At 44.8% G+C, this 17,399-nt stretch overlaps 2 protein-coding genes across 3 annotated transcripts; one reads left to right on the plus strand and one right to left on the minus strand.

Moving 5' to 3' along the window:
* The first annotated feature begins 1,939 nt into the window (after positions 1–1,939).
* LOC138622877 (lysine-specific demethylase RSBN1L-like) lies at positions 1,940–14,181 on the plus strand. The gene is made up of 8 exons (XM_069702003.1): positions 1,940–2,453; positions 2,701–2,826; positions 3,268–3,983; positions 10,550–10,687; positions 10,781–10,923; positions 11,039–11,206; positions 11,430–11,541; positions 12,299–14,181. The coding sequence occupies exons 1-8, from the start codon at positions 1,964–1,966 to the stop codon at positions 13,976–13,978; spliced, it is 3,573 nt and encodes a 1,190-aa protein (XP_069558104.1). The 5' UTR covers positions 1,940–1,963; the 3' UTR covers positions 13,979–14,181.
* A 281-nt stretch (positions 14,182–14,462) lies between these two features.
* tmem60 (transmembrane protein 60) lies at positions 14,463–17,326 on the minus strand. 2 transcript variants are annotated; one of them, XM_069702013.1, is made up of 2 exons: positions 17,134–17,326; positions 14,463–16,861 (listed from the first exon to the last, which is right to left on the minus strand). In XM_069702013.1, exon 2 carries the CDS (start codon positions 16,813–16,815, stop codon positions 16,411–16,413), a length of 405 nt encoding a protein of 134 aa, XP_069558114.1. In that variant the 5' UTR covers positions 16,816–16,861; positions 17,134–17,326; the 3' UTR covers positions 14,463–16,410. The 2 variants fall into 2 exon arrangements, with proteins under 2 accessions (XP_069558114.1, XP_069558113.1); XM_069702012.1 differs by having other exon boundaries at positions 14,463–16,898.
* Between the last annotated feature and the right edge of the window lie 73 nt (positions 17,327–17,399).

The following is a 17,399-nucleotide window of genomic DNA, read 5'->3' on the forward strand; positions in this document are numbered from 1 at the left end:
CGCATCTCATTGTATTTCTACCGTTTTACTGCCACCTAGTGGCGTCTGCAGAAAACGAATCATAATATAGGCTACAGATTAGTTGTAACTAATGAATCAACAAGAAGGCTTTGATAAACAGCAGATACTTTACATGGAAATAGGACTATATATTATCACAAAAGTGTGTAGATTTTTTAAATAAATAAAATGCTTTATAATTTTTTTAATGAGTTAATTACATCCATAGATATGTATACAGTATATACAAAATATGAGAATTTCACATTTACAGTTATTTACAAATTGATTATTATTGTTTTTTTTTAAATTAAAATCTAAAAGTTTTTTAATATACTGGGTATTTTTGGTAAAGACACAATAATTTTGGAAGGGTAACAAACTTTGCTGGTACATTTCTTGTTAAATGAATTATCTTTCTGATATTTTTTGGGGCGTAATTGGTATATCAATATCTGAAAATCATCTCATGAAGCAATATGAGCTCTGTTTTCTGCAGCTTTATTTATAATAGAAAACTTATTGTCCGGTTTTTGTGTCACCATTACACTATTGTCATAAAATGTAGAACACCTGGAAGTTGGCTATTCACTGATCCATGTAATTCTTTTGTTTTTCTCTTGCAGAGTTTTGTTGTTGTTGTTGTTCTCGAGAGAATGTGGTGTACAGATTCCAAAATGCTCTCAGGCAAATTGACTCAACATGAATCCAAAACCAAACACTCAAAAACTCAAAAAAAAAAAAAAAGTAAAAGTAAAACAAAACAAAGACTCTTAATTGAATAAAGAAGAAAAAGGTCTGATTAGCAATTTTTACAGTAACTAAGTAGGCTACATTTACTCAAGTATTGTACTTAAGTAAGTGTTAGAGGTAATTTTACGATAGTATTTCCATTTGATGGGTCTTTAAACTTCCAAACAATGCCATTTCAGAGGGAAATATTTTACTTTGTACTCCACTACATTTACCTCTACCATGACAACATTAAATGCTGCCCATGTATAGATGTCACGTCATTCATGTATGATAAACACAACTCTCTTAAATGGGCCGTTTGACATAATGGATACGTTTACTTTTGAGTAGGTGTCTCCACCTGATCATCACAAAAGCAGGAAAGAAACCAAGCACACCTATCAGGCAGCCACCCCCACTGTCAGCTGCCTGCAATCAAGCCACTGGAGGCTACACACAGAGCCTCCCTCCCTTTAATTACTTTGACTCCAGCCATGTTCAGTTTAATTCTTAAACATGTTTTGTTCATAATTTGTGCTGTTATCCCTGATTTTTGTTCTCGTTGCAGAGCTTAAACTACACACATTAATGTGTTTGGAAACTAAACCAAAGACCTTAAAGTTCAATAAAACTGCTCTGTGTGTCTCCGACCTACTTCAGTCTACCAGAAGGTTTTAATTCTGACACTAAGTGTCCATTTTGATGACAGTATAATAAGTAGACTACTTTTACTCAACGACGATTTTAAATGCAGGACTCCTACATGTAATTGAGTATTTTTTTTTTCATTGTGGTATTGCTTCTTAAGTCAAACATCTGAATACTTCTTCCATATCTGGGAATTTACACTAGTAATGTATGCTGAAGATGCCAGGCTTTCAGTGCTTTCCTACAATTGGAAAGGCCATTTAAAAAATAAACTAATGGAAATAACTGTGAAATAGTGTTGGTGGAAACATTTTCACAATTTGTATCCACAGTTCAGACGCAAAACTGAAAGACCAACCCCGCAGATCAAACCAGAGTTGAAGCCCATAAAGACTTCCTCTGTTGTCTTGATACTGCAGTCGGTGTCGCTGCACAGTTCCGCCTCTTGTCCTGCAGGCTGTAAACAGACCGTCTGCTGCGCCCCCGACTCCGTACGTCTGACGTAAGCCGTTAAGCTCCACCCCCGGCCTGGCTCTCACGCACCAGTTACGTCTGACCGTAAAAAATAGAAACTTCCAAGATGGCCGAGTCCGTGGACTCCATGCATTTCGCAGCAAACAGCAAAACAAATTCCCCTAAACCTCTGATAGCTAAGCGGCCGCCGGAGAGCCGTCCGCAGTCTTCCAGCGACATTTTCCCACCGCCCCCCAAGAAGGTCCGGGTGGAGGAGAAGGGCCTGAAGCACAGGAAAGTGAACGGAGAGGTGTGCGCAGGGGAAAAACACAACGGGAAGCAGAGTTGTGGGAGCCCAGCGAAATGGAGTTTCGGCCCGGCCAAGGCGAGCCACTCCACCGCCGCCGCGGTGCCAGCGACTCCCGCCCGGAAAATCTTCAAAATCAGCAACTTCCTCGCCTCGCCTCCAAAAGTGAAAAAGGCGAAAGAGAAACGACACAAGGAGAAGGAGAAAAGCGTTGAAGCGCAGCGGAGCTCCGCCGCTGGTGTGGAGAAAGTGAGCCCAGCTAGCTGCCATACAAAGACCGAGAACGGCGACGTGAAAACGCTTCAGAGAGGTAGGACAGCACAGCCTGGCCGCTTCCCGCAGGACTCTCTCTAAACAATTTACTGTCAAATTATAACCGCACGGGAGGCTATACTGTCATACAATGATTTATTCAATTATTACATAATTTACTGTACCACAGGCCCCAGTATTTTTTTTTTAATAGGCCCGGATGGTGATATATATACACGTGGAAATGTTTGTTGGTGTGTTATGAACGCAGCATCATTTCTCCTCTCTCGTGTTGCTCTCCTCAGATCACCGTGTGAAGGAGAAAGACAGGGAGAAAAAGAAGGAGAAGAACAAAGAGTGGAAAAATCACAAATTACCACCTGTGAACGACATTGCGAGAGAAAACGGAGAAGTGATTTCTCCACAGAAAGGTATGAAATGCAATTAAAGACTGGATGAAAGTGGCTTTTAAATCATCTTAAACTTACTTTTGATTATTTCGGTCTCTTTAATATGTTCGATCTGCATAAGTAATTAGTGCTGCAACTTTGTTTTGTTCACTTCTCAGTGCTGGTAGAAATCAAGTCAAATCAAAGCAGATGAGTTCAATATGAGTGCATATGTTGTCTAGAATAATGTGTCTGAATTTTGAATGAAATATCAAATTATAGGCGGAAGAAGTCTTTAAATTTGAAGTTTATGTATATCAGAAATCACTGAATACAGATATTTTGACTTTGTTGTCAAGTTGTGTTTGAAGCTGTCAAAGATCAGGTCTATTAAAGTGTATCAAATTTGATCTGAGCTACAGATCAACGACCTCAAAAGATGCACAACAGTGTACAGTAAACGATCGTTGTTCTCCATCACAGAGTCCAAGGACAAGCCCAAAGCTGGTTCAGAGGAAGACCTCCTGCTGAAGAAACTCAAGAAGAAGAAGAAAAAGAAGCACAAAGATGGCGAGCGGGTGAAGGAGCGGCACAGCCGGCCCAAAATGTATCACCGCTCATGCCAGACTGTGTGTTCAGGGGTGTCTCTGGCTCTGCCCGAGTTCCTCAGTCGAATCAACGGGAACAACAACAACAGCAGTCTGCTCCACGCCGCCACGGCGGCGGCACCGCCGCCACCACCACCACCACCACCACCACCACAACACCACCAGGATCCTGCTGTCACTGCCGCTACCTCCGCCTCCATCTCCTCCATGGTCAGGGACCGACTCGGCTACAGCTCCCCGCTCCACTGCGCCCCGTCGCCCGGCCTGCCCAGCCTGGAGTTCGGCCGCCTCATCCACATCGAGCAGCAGGCCAACGGAGGGGCGTCCGTGGTGCACGCCTACAACGAGCAGCTCTCCTGTCTGACTCCGGCCGAGATGCAGCGTTTCGCCCAGGAGTTTGTGACCATGTCGTTCAGCGAGGACCAGACCCAGTCTGCGTGCTTTGTGATGGGGATCATCCACGGAGCGGCGTCCTACCTCCCAGACTTCCTGGACTACTTCTCCTACAAGTTCCCCAACGCACCGGTGAAGATGGAGGTGCTCGGGAAGAAGGACATAGAGACGACGAGCATGGCCAACTTCCACTCTCAGGTGAGAACGAGTCGTTTTAATTTCCCTCTCCGTGTTGGAAGGCATCAGAGGGAGAGGATGGATGAACTGTCCGCTCTGATACAGTGAAGTGTCACTTTGTAGTCTGTAGGTGTGAGCAGCTCAGACTCAGCTGTCACGGGCTGAAAGGACGCGTTACAGTGTTTGTCCAGACTGTTTCTGGGCAGAGCATCTTCTCCTGCGTTCAGAGCGTTGCAGCGTCCAGGTTGTCACGTGGTCGGTGGATGTGCCGACAGTGGGTGGCTTGAAAAACTCCCCGTGTCATAGTGATTGTGACGACTTTAAAAACAAAAAAATAGTTGACAGCAGTAAGTCTGCAGTCTGAATGAGTTTTAAGTTTTAATATGAACATGTGACCACTACGCTTCAGTCTGAACTTGAGCAGGTCATGTTATCTGTTTATTTAAGGCTGTTTGTTTCTTCTCTGAAATATGTCTGTCTGATTTTGTATTTCAAAGAACGTAGTATTCTTTCAGGATCTAAAATCCTGAGATGAGTTCATTTGACAAGATATTAATGTGTGTTTTTTTTCTTTCATTCACAGATCAGAAAGATTATTAGATATTTTTTTATAAAGCATTTGTCTTTGTTTGTAGAAATAACCTTTCACGCAATAGCTCAATATTTATCATTAGAAACCTCCAGTTTTATAATTGATTTAGTATTTTCCACACAAGACTGAAAGCAGTGTTTACTAGTCATGTGCTGGAAATATTATTCACTTAGACCCCAGTGATGAGAAAATAGAGGGTTCATGTTAAAAAAAATACAGATATTTCTCTTTAATTATGAGGCACAGTCGTCTGAAGTCAAATGTTCTTTTAGATAAATTATTTATCAATAATTGCTAAATATCAGGTTGTTACTCGGCATCTTGCTCGACACAGTTACGAAGTCTGACACAGCTGTTAGTTAAATCACATTTTTCAAATTAAAAGCAGGTTAGCATTTACTGAAAGTCACAAACGATGTCCGTCCCACACCTCAATCACAGCTCTTGTTCTGGCTTCATTTGAACAGGCTGGTAGAAGTTGTGGGGGGGGGGGACTCAATTTAGGTCAGGGAAAATTAAAAATATTCATGCCAGAGACCCCTCGCTGGGATGAAAATGATTCCGCGGTCTCTTGTCTCGATCGAGTGCTTTGTAATCAGATAGTGCTTCAGCTTGTCCGGCATCATGACTTCCTCCCCGAACAACAAAAGGCAGATGGTGCATTTCATCCTGTTGCTCCTCGCAGTGAAACTCAACACAACTGTCAGCACATTTTCCTGGTTTAGCTGGTTTGTGCTTCACGTTGCTCAAAGATTTAGACCGCAGACTTGCATTTTTCTACACGGCTAAGCAGTGGAGCAACAGCCATTCAGAGCCACCTGAGTTCAGCGACTGATGGATTCATGACTGCGTTTTTAAATCTTGCAGTGCGACAGAATCAGATTCCCGAGCTTACATGTGGGAGTAATGGATTCAGTGCTGCGTGTATTTTATTGCGTGGCTTGACCCAAGAGTGCTGCGTGTCACTGGAGCCGAGGGGGGGGGGTTCTTTTAAGAATCACAGTTTCTAAAGCTTGTTTTGACATATTAAGAGTTTTGCGCCGTCTTTTATTTTAGCGTTCAGAGTCGACAAAGTCAAGTCCAGAGAAAACAGCACGGCTAAATACCAATTTATGAAGGTAAACCAAAGTGTCTCTGGTGTGGTATTCAGGGAAAACGTTTGTCGGATTTCTTCCGTGGAGGTTTCGTGGTGATGGTGGTAACATCTTCTGCCATGTGTCAGCGCTCCTCCTTTTTAAACTGGAGTCGGTTTGATGTCTTGTTACGAGCCTTTTTTTTTTTTATGCTGGAAAATTAATTATAAGTCAAAAAATGCTGTCTGGGGCGTTACTCCCCAGGGAGAAGTCCTGGTGGTCCCGTCAGTCTTGCAGAAGTAACTAATGTGAGAATTGATCAAATATAATTTACTTTCAAACCTCTGAAACTTTCTGTGAAAAGACTTTCTTTCATACACTTTGGGATGTTTTTTTTTTTTTTACTTTACAAAAATTTGGACTGTAACAGTCACAGTAAGGCCGTTTGGACATTATTAAGAACAACAGTCTTTTTAACATTAAACACATTGGCAGTTGTTAAAGAAACACTTACAGGGTCAAACTGATTTAGTCAACATCTCATGTCATTATCCATCAACGCCAAAAGGATATCATTTAACTCAACAACGATGCACCGGTTTGCCCCGTTTTAAAATACTAACCTGATCATATTGTGACAAAGATGCACCTTCAATGCTACTTTTCAATGTGTTGCGTCATTTCTTTTTTTTTTTTTTTTTTTTTTTGCATTTTCTGCTTGGTATTAGATGGTGATAGTGGAGAGATGACAGGACATGAGGCTCAGGGTCCCACTAGGATACAAACCGGGATCATTCACTTGGTGTGTTACGTCGTAAGCACCGGGACCGCCGTGATCATTTGTAATTCATAATATAGGACCTGTTCACACCCGGCGTCACATGCAGACAGGTGTGAACGCACACGGGGCACATTGAGATCCAGTTGGCTCGGACCACAGTCGGAATGCGGTGTGGGATGCATTATTTTTTTTTAGCGGTCTGAACGTGAACGTGTCCTGGGCCACAGTAAAGGATGATCCACTCGACTGACATCCCCGAATGAGCAAAAGAAATATCCGGCAGGAAAAATATTCTGCCGAGCGCAGCTGAATTGTGCAGATTTGCGCCTCCAAACAAATACAAACGCAGTCCGTCCACCTGACGGTTGTTTTACTAAAGCGTCCTTTTAGGTTTAGTTTTTATTTTTATTTTTTTTGGTTTGCTTCGTCTGTCATTTTTGACAAACATCGGACCCACGACTGTAGAAGTGCGTCGGCCATCGCGGCACAAGCCGGACGCTCTCAAACCTGCTCCGCTGATGAAGTAATCTGAACCCGAACCGACGTCATCGAGTCGAGCCCGACTGGGTTTCGGGTTGAGAATCAACCTGAAAACGCTAATATTCAGACATTTATACGTTCCCACATGGCGAGTTTTAAGAACGCGTTTCTGTGTCCTTTAGAGCGCATCGTGAAAGACCGTAAACAATCAAAGCCTGACGCTCTTGTTTCGCTCTGTCAAGTTGTCTGCAACTGCTGCGTCCATGCCATTATAATAATGTGGGGAAAAAAAATGCACCTACAATTGGACTATTTCCTAAATGCAAGCTGTCAGGGACTGAAGGCTTTCCGACAGATCAAGATCATCATCGTAATAATGTTTTGTTTACACAGTACTTTTATAAACCTGTTGTCCTCACAACAAAGGGGAAACAAACAATAGACTTATTCTGTTTCTTGAAGAGCACTTCAGTTTTTTTTAATGACAACATAATTTGGTGGAATAACTGACAGTAATTTAGAGAACTGAAATATGTAGCTAATAGGCAGCGTGTTGTAGTGAGTATGGACCTCTTTTTTTTTTTTTTTTTTAATGCCGGTTGCTTTGACTCCTCTCCCTTTGCCTTTATGTGGAGGGAAAGTTTAGTGGGGAGGGAGAGTTTAGTGGGGAGGGAGAGTTTAGTGGGGAGGGATGATGGTGTTGAACGCCAAGCTAAAGTCCACAAATAGGATCTTTTGCATATGTCCCTGGTGGAGTCGAGGTGTCGCAGGATGTAGTCCAGTCCCACGTTGATTGCATCATCCACCGACCTGCAGGCGGTCCAGCAGGGGGCCTGTAGTGTCCTTCAGGTGGGCCGACACCGGTCTGTTCAAAAGACTTCAGGGGCGACGGCTCTGCACTCTCTAGTCATTTAGTCCTGTGATGGAGGGTTTTTGCAGATGATTGTGGAGCGTTTGAAGCAGGAGGGAACTTCCCACAGCTCCGGGGATTTGTTGAAGATGGGGTCAACTGGTCAGCGCAGGCTTTCGGACAGGAGGGAGACACGCCGTCTGGCCCTGCTGCTCTCCTGATCTTCTGTTTTTAAAGGAGCCGACTCGCATCTTCTTCACAGATCTGTAGTGCCGGGGAAGAGACGGCGCGGGGGGGGGGGGGGGGGGCACGGCGGCAGGGGGGAGTAGGAGGTTGCTTGATGTCTGGGTGGGTGAGGGGTGTGAAAAGTGGGTTTATCAAACCTACAGTAAAACACATTCAGGTCCTCAGCCAGTCGGGGATTTTCCACAGTGGGGGGGGAAGAGGGGGGGGGAGCCGGTCACAGGTGATCACTTGAGACAAATTCAAATCGGTCAGGTATCCAACAGATACCAGACTTTTGGGGCCAATACCGACATTTTGGATTCAGAACAATATATGATATTGATATATCGACTGAAATGTGGTGAACAAACAGTTGTAATAAATATATGTAAATAAGGCAGGATGCTCTTTACTGTTAAATGAGGGACTTTATTGTCCAAAATGACATCAGTGCACTGAAACACTGAACTTCACTGATTTTAAATAACCTTAAATACAATTTTTTTTTTTAAAAAGACACAAATGGAACAATTTCTAAATTACACCAAGCATCTTTTCCGGCATTATATTCTGTCAGAAAAAAAAAAGATTTATGCACAAATGCAGATCAGACAACAAATACTCTGTTAAAGGCCAATAAATCGGTCAACCTGGAACAGTAGTGAATCCACACTCACTTTAACCTTCTTGCAAATATATTTCACAATTTTCTTGTGTATCTTTATAACCGAGATCATATTAAAAGTTGCAGAGGGATGGATTGGTTTATAAGAAACTGTCAACAATGATAAATTAATGCAGAGGACAGATGTCATTATTGCCAAAATCCTCAGTGGAGAGGAAGACGCCAGAAACACTCCCCTGGCAGTAACAGACCGGATTACATGTTTGGTTTAAAAAGGCAACAGATTATAGGAAAAAAAACATCAACCCTTTAGTGAATCTGTGAGGGAGGTAACTTCTCCGTCCTAATGGAAGCAAATTAAACTCGGCGTGTAGCCGAGCTTCCTGTGTCTAATATATATTTGATCACAAACGGTATATATTTATTTTCTATAGAGTTAGTATGTGGGTTTTATACTGTATTTCCTTTGCACTACATTTTCCACCTGACTAAATTGAATTCATATCTAATTTAATTTAACGTGTTATACAGGTATTGGACACCTCATTAACACCTTCATGATGAATATCCGCACGTGTGGAGGAGCAGCACAAACTGATTCTGACGCGTAATAAAGGTTTATGAGCTGTTCTGCGGCGTCATCTCTGCTTCACACTGTTAAAAGCAATTCAGGAAATCTCACAAAACCGCAGAAATTTCCCCCTAAATTGTGAAAGATTATTTATATTTACAAATTGAGGCCAGAATCCTAATCCCACATCAAAGCATTATTTTGGTTTTATTCTTATTTTATTTTTTTTTATCTCCAAGACAAACTCAAACAAACAGTGCTGTTTTTCTACACTACGTACGAACATCACTCTGTTATGACATCAGGCAGGCCAGCAGTGATGGAAGTTTTTATTTTGTAATTTATACATTATTATATGTAACAGGGTCGAGCTTTCTGAAGGGTTCAGGTGCTGTGGTAGCTTGTGCAGGGCGGTGTTTTTATTTCACTAAAAACTGTGTATTTTCACGCCGTTTTTATCTACCATCGTTACAATTTGCCCTGTCTGCCATAAACATAATAATCACAGAACACTGGTGAAACACCAGTTTGTATCGAAGCCGTAGTGTCTTCAGTAACCGTGAAGAACGCTTAAAGTATAAATACTGAGACACAGACGGTGTTTTCGACACATAAGAATTTTTTTTTTCTTTCAATTCACTCCCGTTGGCACAAGTTAGGGATTTCTATATGTATTTCGATTTTGGCTCATTTTACATTAAAAACAGCAGGTTTATGAATGTATTAGTTTTTTTTATTTTTTATTATTAGTTTTTTTTAATTTTTTTTATGAAAGTGCCCCCCAAAATCTACTTTAAATATACAGTGGTCGAAGTGGGCACTTTAACGTTGACATTCATTCAGCTGAGTTTTATTGTACAACAACTCAGTTGAACTGTGATTTTGTTGTCCGTCTGGGTCGTGCAGAACTTTTACGATTAGTTGTCATCTTGTTTTCTGTGTCTGACAGAGTTTGACTATTTCAGTTGTTGTTGTTTTTTTTCCCACAAATATCTCTCTAACGCAGGATTTTTTTTTTTTTTTTCCCTCGGAGTGACAGTAGCTTACATCTTATTTGTCATGTGTTGACATTTACTTCTCTTGATGAGCGCCGAGTGTTGAGGAGTTCTTCAATCTTTGTTGTATTTTGAGATCCCGTCGCCCGGGGAAGCAGCTGCTGATGGCGCTCTGAATGAGGGCTTTATGAAAGGCGGGCGCTCCGGAAAAGGTCACGCCATTCATGTTAATAACACACCGACGGCGCCGCGCCGGCCCGCTGTCTACGCGGCGGTGAATCTGGGGTTTTAAAAAAACGTCCCGCGGCAGTGTTTTTAGTTCTAGATCTGTCAAAAGTGAGACTTGTCGGCACCTCCTCGGTCTGACCTGAGTCGTCTGCGGTGCGTCCCTGCAGGTGAAGCGGACGTACTCCCAGGGAACGTACCGTGCCGGGGCCATGCGGCAGGTCAGTCTGGTCGGTGCGGTGGACGAAGAGGTCGGAGACTACTTCCCCGAGTTCATCAGCATGTTGGAGGAATCCCCCTTCCTGGAGGTCGGTACACGCCGCCACACGCCAGTGAACCCGCGAACGTCTTGAAACGAGTCGTTATGTGACCTGACGTTTTCTCACCCCGTGTCTGCGCAGCGGACTCTGCCCTGGGGGACGTTCTCCAGTCTGCGGCTGCAGAGCCCCACCGACAGCGACGACGGCCCCATCATGTGGGTCAGACCCGGAGAACAGATGATCCCCATGGCAGACATGCCAAAATCGCCCTTCAAAAGGAAAAGGTGGGTGGAGACGTCCGGTCTGTAAACGTTTGCCGCCGCGTCTCACCGCCATTCCCTCATCTCGAGTTTGACGTCTCGGACGTGTCCTGACTGTTGTGGGTAAATGTATTTTCAGGTCCACCAATGAGATAAAGAACCTGCAGTATCTACCCAGAGCCAGCGAGCCCAGAGAGATGCTGTTTGAGGACCGGACGAGAGCCCACGCCGACCACATCGGTCAGGGCTTCGAGAGACAAACCACGGCTGCTGTAGGTGTGCTGAAGGCCGTCCGCTGCGGAGAGGAGTGAGTGAAAAGTGACACCTTTTTTTTTTTTTCTTTTTCTTTTTTTTTTTAAATGTTTTCACATAAACGCACATATCACCTCTGGTTTGTGACAAGAGACTTTGAAAACGTACTTTGCGTCATTGACAACCTCTTGTTTACCAGCAGGTTTTTAATTCAGGTCTGTAAACAGGATTTTTTTTTTTTTTTTTTTTTTTTTTTTTTTTTGCGTTGCCTTTTACAGCAGCGACGCTCTCGCCCGGATCACCAAAGACGTTGTGTGTTTCCACGCTGGGGATTTCCCAGATGTGGTCATGAGGCTGCAGCTGGATCTCCACGAACCACCGCTGTCTCAGGTGGGTCCGTTTATTCAGTCGTGTCCAAGCAGCACACGCCAGATTTCACGAGACATCTTTTTGTCTGTGTCCGATCAAACAGCCTTTAAAAAAAAAAGGTGCACAAATTATTCTTTTACGTTAACGATAAATCAGTCGACTGCGAAAACGCTCGTGTTTATCGGCATCAAGTCAAGGTGGCCACAAATAGCAAAAGACTGCAGGTTTTCTCACCTTTTTAAAAAAGCATGTTTAGCAACTTGGGAGCTAAATATTTCCCTCAAGAGTTTTGGAGGATAAATGAACCTAAAGGTGAGTAAATATTAGACTTACTTTTGCCAGCCACTGCAGTATACACAAATCGGACGCGTACGTTGGCAGAATTCGGTTCGAGTCGAGTGAAATAAGATACACTAATGTACTCCACTCAGATTTACTCCTGAATAAACCAAAACGGGCATTTTCAAACAAAATTGTCTCCGTGTGGACGAAGCCTGAGCATCCACACTCGCCGTTGAACGGTAAGGAATTTTTCGATATAAAATTGCACCGGAGCAATTTGGGCAATCACAGTTCCCAGCCGTACTCCCGGCGTGCCACACTGGCTGTTAGTAATCAATGAAAAGGAGAGGAATTCCCCACCGTCAGACTGTTAATACGGGGACCGTCGCCGTTCTTTTCCGTCTTATCGGGCACAAAATGTAACGGAGAATCTGATGTATGTTTTCACCCTTTTTTTTTTTTTGAGTGTCACGTGCTCCTGTCGCTGCCTCCACAGTGCGTCCAGTGGATCGATGACGCCAAGCTGAACCAGCTGAGGAGGGAGGGGATCCGATACGCCCGCATCCAGCTCTACCACGACGACATCTACTTCATCCCCAGAGGAGTCGTCCACCAGTTCAAGACCGTGTCGGCCGTCTGCAGCCTGGCCTGGCACATCCGACTCAAACAGTATCACCACCAGGAAGAGGAGGGGATGGAAGACAAGTGTTCGCCGGGAGATGTAACACTTCATATCAAAGAGGAGGAGGAGGAGGAGGAAGAGGACGAGGAGGAGGAGGAGGAAGAAGAAGATGACGAGGAGGAGGTAGAGGGGAAGCAGTGTGACCTTGCTGTACAGACGGTGACGAAGCTGGAGGACGAGGACGTGGAGGGAAGAGAGGAGCCGCCGTCACAAGCTCCGCCGCCGAACGTCAAAGAGGAAGCGCGAGAGAGCAGAGCGGAGACGAAGGAGGCGTCGGCAGCGCCGTCGCTACCTTCAGTCAAGAGAGAGAGAGATGAAGGTGCACTCGCTCCCCCGCGAATGGAAACTAAAGCCGAGGAAGGTGCAAAAGAGGCGAGCAAGGGAGGCGCAGACACATGTCAGACACTGCAGAAGGGCCACGAGGAGGGCGGAGCAGACGGTGCTTCCTTAAAGACATTACAGCACATTAGGAAGGAAAGCGATGTGGAGGAAGAGAGGCCGCAAAAGACGTCTCCGCCGGGTCAAGGTCTAAAAGACAGAAGTAAAGATAGTACGGCGGGCTCGCACAGCGCACCGCACGTCAAGAAGGAAAAGGACAAAGGAAAAAGAGAGAAAGATGACAAAGAGAGGCCCAAAGAGAAGGAGAAGAAGGACAAGGATAGGAGTAAAGAGAAGGAGAGGGACAAAAAGGAAAGGGGGAAAGAGCGAGACAGGGAGAAGGAGCGGGTACGAGAGCAGGAGAAAGCAAAGGCCGAGGGCGGAAGAGAGGGCGGCACGTCGACGCTGCCGCAGATCAAGAAAAAAGAGGACGAGGAGCGGACAAGAGAGGGCAGTAAAGCCCCTCTAACCAACCCGCCCGCTCAGAGAGACGACAAGTGGGCCAAGGAGTGGGACTCCAAAACACAAGCCCACGTGAAGAGAGACAAGGAGCACGAGAAAGACCGGGGGGGCCCGCAGGCAGCGTCCCACCCGCGGCCCGACCGAGAGGAGGCGCGGGACTCCTGCACGCATAAACACAAGTCTTCACACGGGAAGAAGGAGAAGAGCGGCCACAGGGAGGGCAAGGACAGCAGCGCGTCGAGCGCGCTGGGGACGCCGGCGAAGCCGGCGCGGGAGGACGGGAAGACGCCCAAACCGCCGAGCATTCAGGTTAAGAAAGACGGCAAGAAGGACAGAGAGGAGAAGAAGAAGCCCGCCCAACCAGAACACAAACCGGCACGGACGCTCGTCACCTTTGACCTCTTTAAACCGATGGAGGCGCACCAAACTTTTGCCCTCTCCTTCACAGACAGTAGACCTAAGAGCCACCATCACAGTGACCCCCGGGGCTCCTCTTCGAAGCCCGGATCCGACAGTCGGACAGTCGTGCCCTCGAAAGGACCAAAAGTAAAGGACTCCGTGCAGGGGAAACCTGCCGCGGCGCTACAGGACGCTGGCTTAAAGCAGCCCCTGAAAACACACACCCCCCAAACACAGAAAGACTTCTTACTATGAATGTCTAGATGTCGAGTCTTCTTTTTTTTTTTTTTTTTTTTTTTTTTTAACTGTACAACTTACGCCAAGGCTTTGTTAAAATATTTGAAAGTGCATTCTTCCTTCAGACATCAGCTGGTCTTTCTAATTTGTAATAGATGAGCGAAATCATTCCATTACTCCCGACTTAGCCACATTATTGCTGTGACACGGTGAGACGAGGACGCGCTGAGACGAGGACGCGCTCTCCGGGTATTTTAACAGTGCCTAAGAATGTAAGCTAAGTAGCTCACTTCACGTTTGTTAGCAGATGTACGTAGGCTTTATATAAAATGTTACGTGACCCGTGTGTCGGTGCCTGTGCACTACTTAGCTTCGCTCTTAAAGCACCTATTTTAGGTACTGGACTAGCCAGTCTGAAAACAACCATCCTTACTCCCGCCCTGCTCCAGGAAATAACTTTTGTTCACTGTTTGGGACACGACAGCAAGTCAAAGAGCTGAAATCCTTTTTTTTTTTTCTTCTTCTTCTTCTTTTGAAATCGTTGCTTTTAGTCGACGGGGTTCATTCTTTGCAACACTCCGAAAACCCGACCGAGGAGTTGTTTTCAGACTGGACTGTTTTGACTCACACAGGGCTGTAAATGATACTGTATGTACCAAAACTGTACAGTATAGATGTTATTAGCACCAATGTGAGAAAATGTATACAGAAATTGCATATATTTTTTGTAAGACAAGTTTTATTTTCCATAGAACTTATTTATATCATTTACTGTCCGTTTTTATTTGAAACCGATGTATGTGAAAGATTTGTTGTAAATACATTTTATTTCCTAAGATAAGACCTTGGTAGTGTGATTTATACTCTGATTAGAACCGCTCAATAAATGGTTCAAAATGTTGACTTCGTCAACGTCAATGTCTCCTCTGGATTTTGTAAAACGATTCAGCGATTGCGTTTTATCCACTTTAATGGCGAGAGATGACGACGTCCCAACATTAAATTTGTTTCCACCAGCGGCTCGGTTTGTGGCAGAATATTTCCAAGAACACCCTGTCAGCCTTTTAACCTTTAAAAAAAAATGTTAAGGTAACATGATACATGTCATTATGTTAACTTGATAAACTCTGAAGCATATTACATATTCATGATTGCACACCGGCATACACGTTCACAGAAGACAATTTGATTTTGTCATAAAATAGGGATGCACAATAATATCAGCTGATATCCGCTTTAAAATAAAACACTGGCCGCAATGAACATTTCTGCCGATAAAAGGAGACGCTAAGTGTGCCTAACTGCGCTGAGGACACCATTGTGTCTCTCGCATTAGGAGACAGTGGACCAATATGTCTGCAGTGTCCAAAACTGCTAGCAGAGTAGCTAGTAGCTTGTCGGAGCTCCACAAATGTAATTGTCCATGTTAAGAATCCTCAAAATCGTTACGATAAATTCATGAACAAAACTAATTTGCAATAATTATTATTATAATAATTGCTAAAAAAAAAAAAAAATACTGGCTTATCTAACCGTTAACGATGGCTCCGTCCTCGTGTCCTATTGAGCCACCATGAATAGAACCGGGACATCTGAAACTGAAGCCATCAGTATTTTTTTATTTATACTTTTGCTTTTCCCGCTGTGGCGTCGAAAATGTCCTCAAAGAAAACGACGAATAAAGCTCCACCAGCACAGCCGAAGCTTGAGGTTTCTTTCACTTGAACTGTCTTCGGCCAAGTAATGATGTGAAACTTGCTGACGAAGAACGAAGCGCAGCTGCGGCTGACGGACGTTAATCTCGGGACGGCGGATTGATGGGAAGACGGGTTTAACCCGAAACGTCCCGACGCCGCAAAGGATGAACCGTGCGGATCGACGGGAGCTGGTGCAAATTTTCACACCACAAGGGCTTCGGCTTCGGCAGCACACGGGTCCCGCCTATTATTCTCTACTGTAGATTAAAGATGAGCCGAAAGGCAGCGACGTGAATACTACTACAAAGCGAAGGGTGGATTTATTCTAAGGGTGCCAAACAGACTTCCGCAAAGTGTTCATTTTGAATGGAGATCCCATCGCAGTACGAACATGCAATCAGTTCGTACTGCGGCGAGAGCAAAGGAAACGCTGATTCCAGGTTTTCTTTGGCGACGCCGATTCTGATATTGATTCCCCACCTGAAAAACGCGTTTTTTTCCCCCCTTTCTCATGATTAAAACCTGCACGCCACACAGTGTAAAACTCACAGGGACCTTAACCCCAGTGAACGTGCACCCTGCAGTGACGTCATGTGCAGTAGGAACAGTAGGTTTCATCATAAAAAATAAAATAAAATAAAAAAAGGTCAGTATCGACCTTTACTAGCGCATCTTTGACCAGACGTGCATCGGCGTAGAACGTTTATTTTTTTTTTTTGTCCCCTTTATCGTCTGAAAAAGCAGTCCTCCGGTTCAGTCCCTCCTGTAGTGGAAGACACTGTGTCCCAGCTCCACCAGCGCTCCACCCAGCAGCGCCCACAGAGGGACGCACACCACACTGAGCCACATGTCCGCCAGCTTCTCCAGGTGGGAGCACAGCGTCAGACAGAAAGCCAGCTTCAGCAGCAGGGCGGTCAGGTACCACAACCTCCGCTTCACACTCTGCTCTCCTTCCCTGGGGTCAAAGTCGGGCTTGCAGCGGCCCGCCATCTTCACGATCAGCATGAGGATGAGGATGCTGTCGAAGGTCCAGACGGGGAGGAAGATGAGGAACCAGTTCCAGTGGACTTTGGAGTCCAGCTTGAGGACCAGCATGATGAGGAAGATCAGGGCGAATATCCAGGAGAGGAGCACTCGCTGGGCCAGGGACATCTTCATCTGTGGAGGACCGGCTCAGAGCCAGCGTCATCCACACCCAGAGAGGCTGAAGAAGACCACAGCCAAGGAGACACACAAGTGACCTGAAAACACAACAGAGCTGCTTCTCTGATGGATGTAATGCCCCCCAAAAGAAGACCTAACATCAGTCAAACACCAAAACTACCAGCACAAGGACTCAGGCTGTCATAAATATCTTAGAGGAATCCATTTCCTGTTCCTTCCACTTGGCATTAGTGAAAACCTGAAGCTACTGTGTGTTAGCCAGCTGCAGCTAACTTGTGAAAGCCAAAAGACAACATTGCTCAACCGACTTACCGACTTCAGCAGGAGTCAACTTGTCGTCTTAAAATCGAAGTTTGAAAGAGCAGCTCTTCATCAGGACGACAAATATCCGCACTTTTAAACAAAAGTTTCACCAGTAAAAAAAAAAAAAAAAAAAACCACCACCTCGATCACAGCGAGGACAGCTGTGGAGTTGATGTTAGCTTTGGCTACTTCCAAATACTACTTCCGGTTAGTCTTTTCAAAATAGTGGCACGGGTTTAATAAACTGATCGCTTCCGGCACTTCTTTTCAAAACA

This window comes from Brachyistius frenatus, unplaced genomic scaffold, assembly GCF_029030835.1.
Source record: "Brachyistius frenatus isolate BFR_SWC_R1_liver_20210118 unplaced genomic scaffold, ASM2903083v1 Contig_39, whole genome shotgun sequence".
Classification (NCBI taxonomy): domain Eukaryota; kingdom Metazoa; phylum Chordata; class Actinopteri; family Embiotocidae; genus Brachyistius; species Brachyistius frenatus.

Bases quoted from the DNA above. Each gene is read 5' to 3' on its own strand.
- tmem60 (XM_069702013.1), bottom strand. From the start codon at position 16,815: ATGAAGATGTCCCTGGCCCAGCGAGTGCTCCTCTCCTGGATATTCGCC.
- LOC138622877 (XM_069702003.1), top strand. From the start codon at position 1,964: ATGGCCGAGTCCGTGGACTCCATGCATTTCGCAGCAAACAGCAAAACA. The intron at 2,454-2,700 runs GTAGGACAGCAC...TGCTCTCCTCAG, and splicing joins CGTGAAAACGCTTCAGAGAG to ATCACCGTGTGAAGGAGAAA. The intron at 3,984-10,549 runs GTGAGAACGAGT...GCGTCCCTGCAG, and splicing joins TGGCCAACTTCCACTCTCAG to GTGAAGCGGACGTACTCCCA.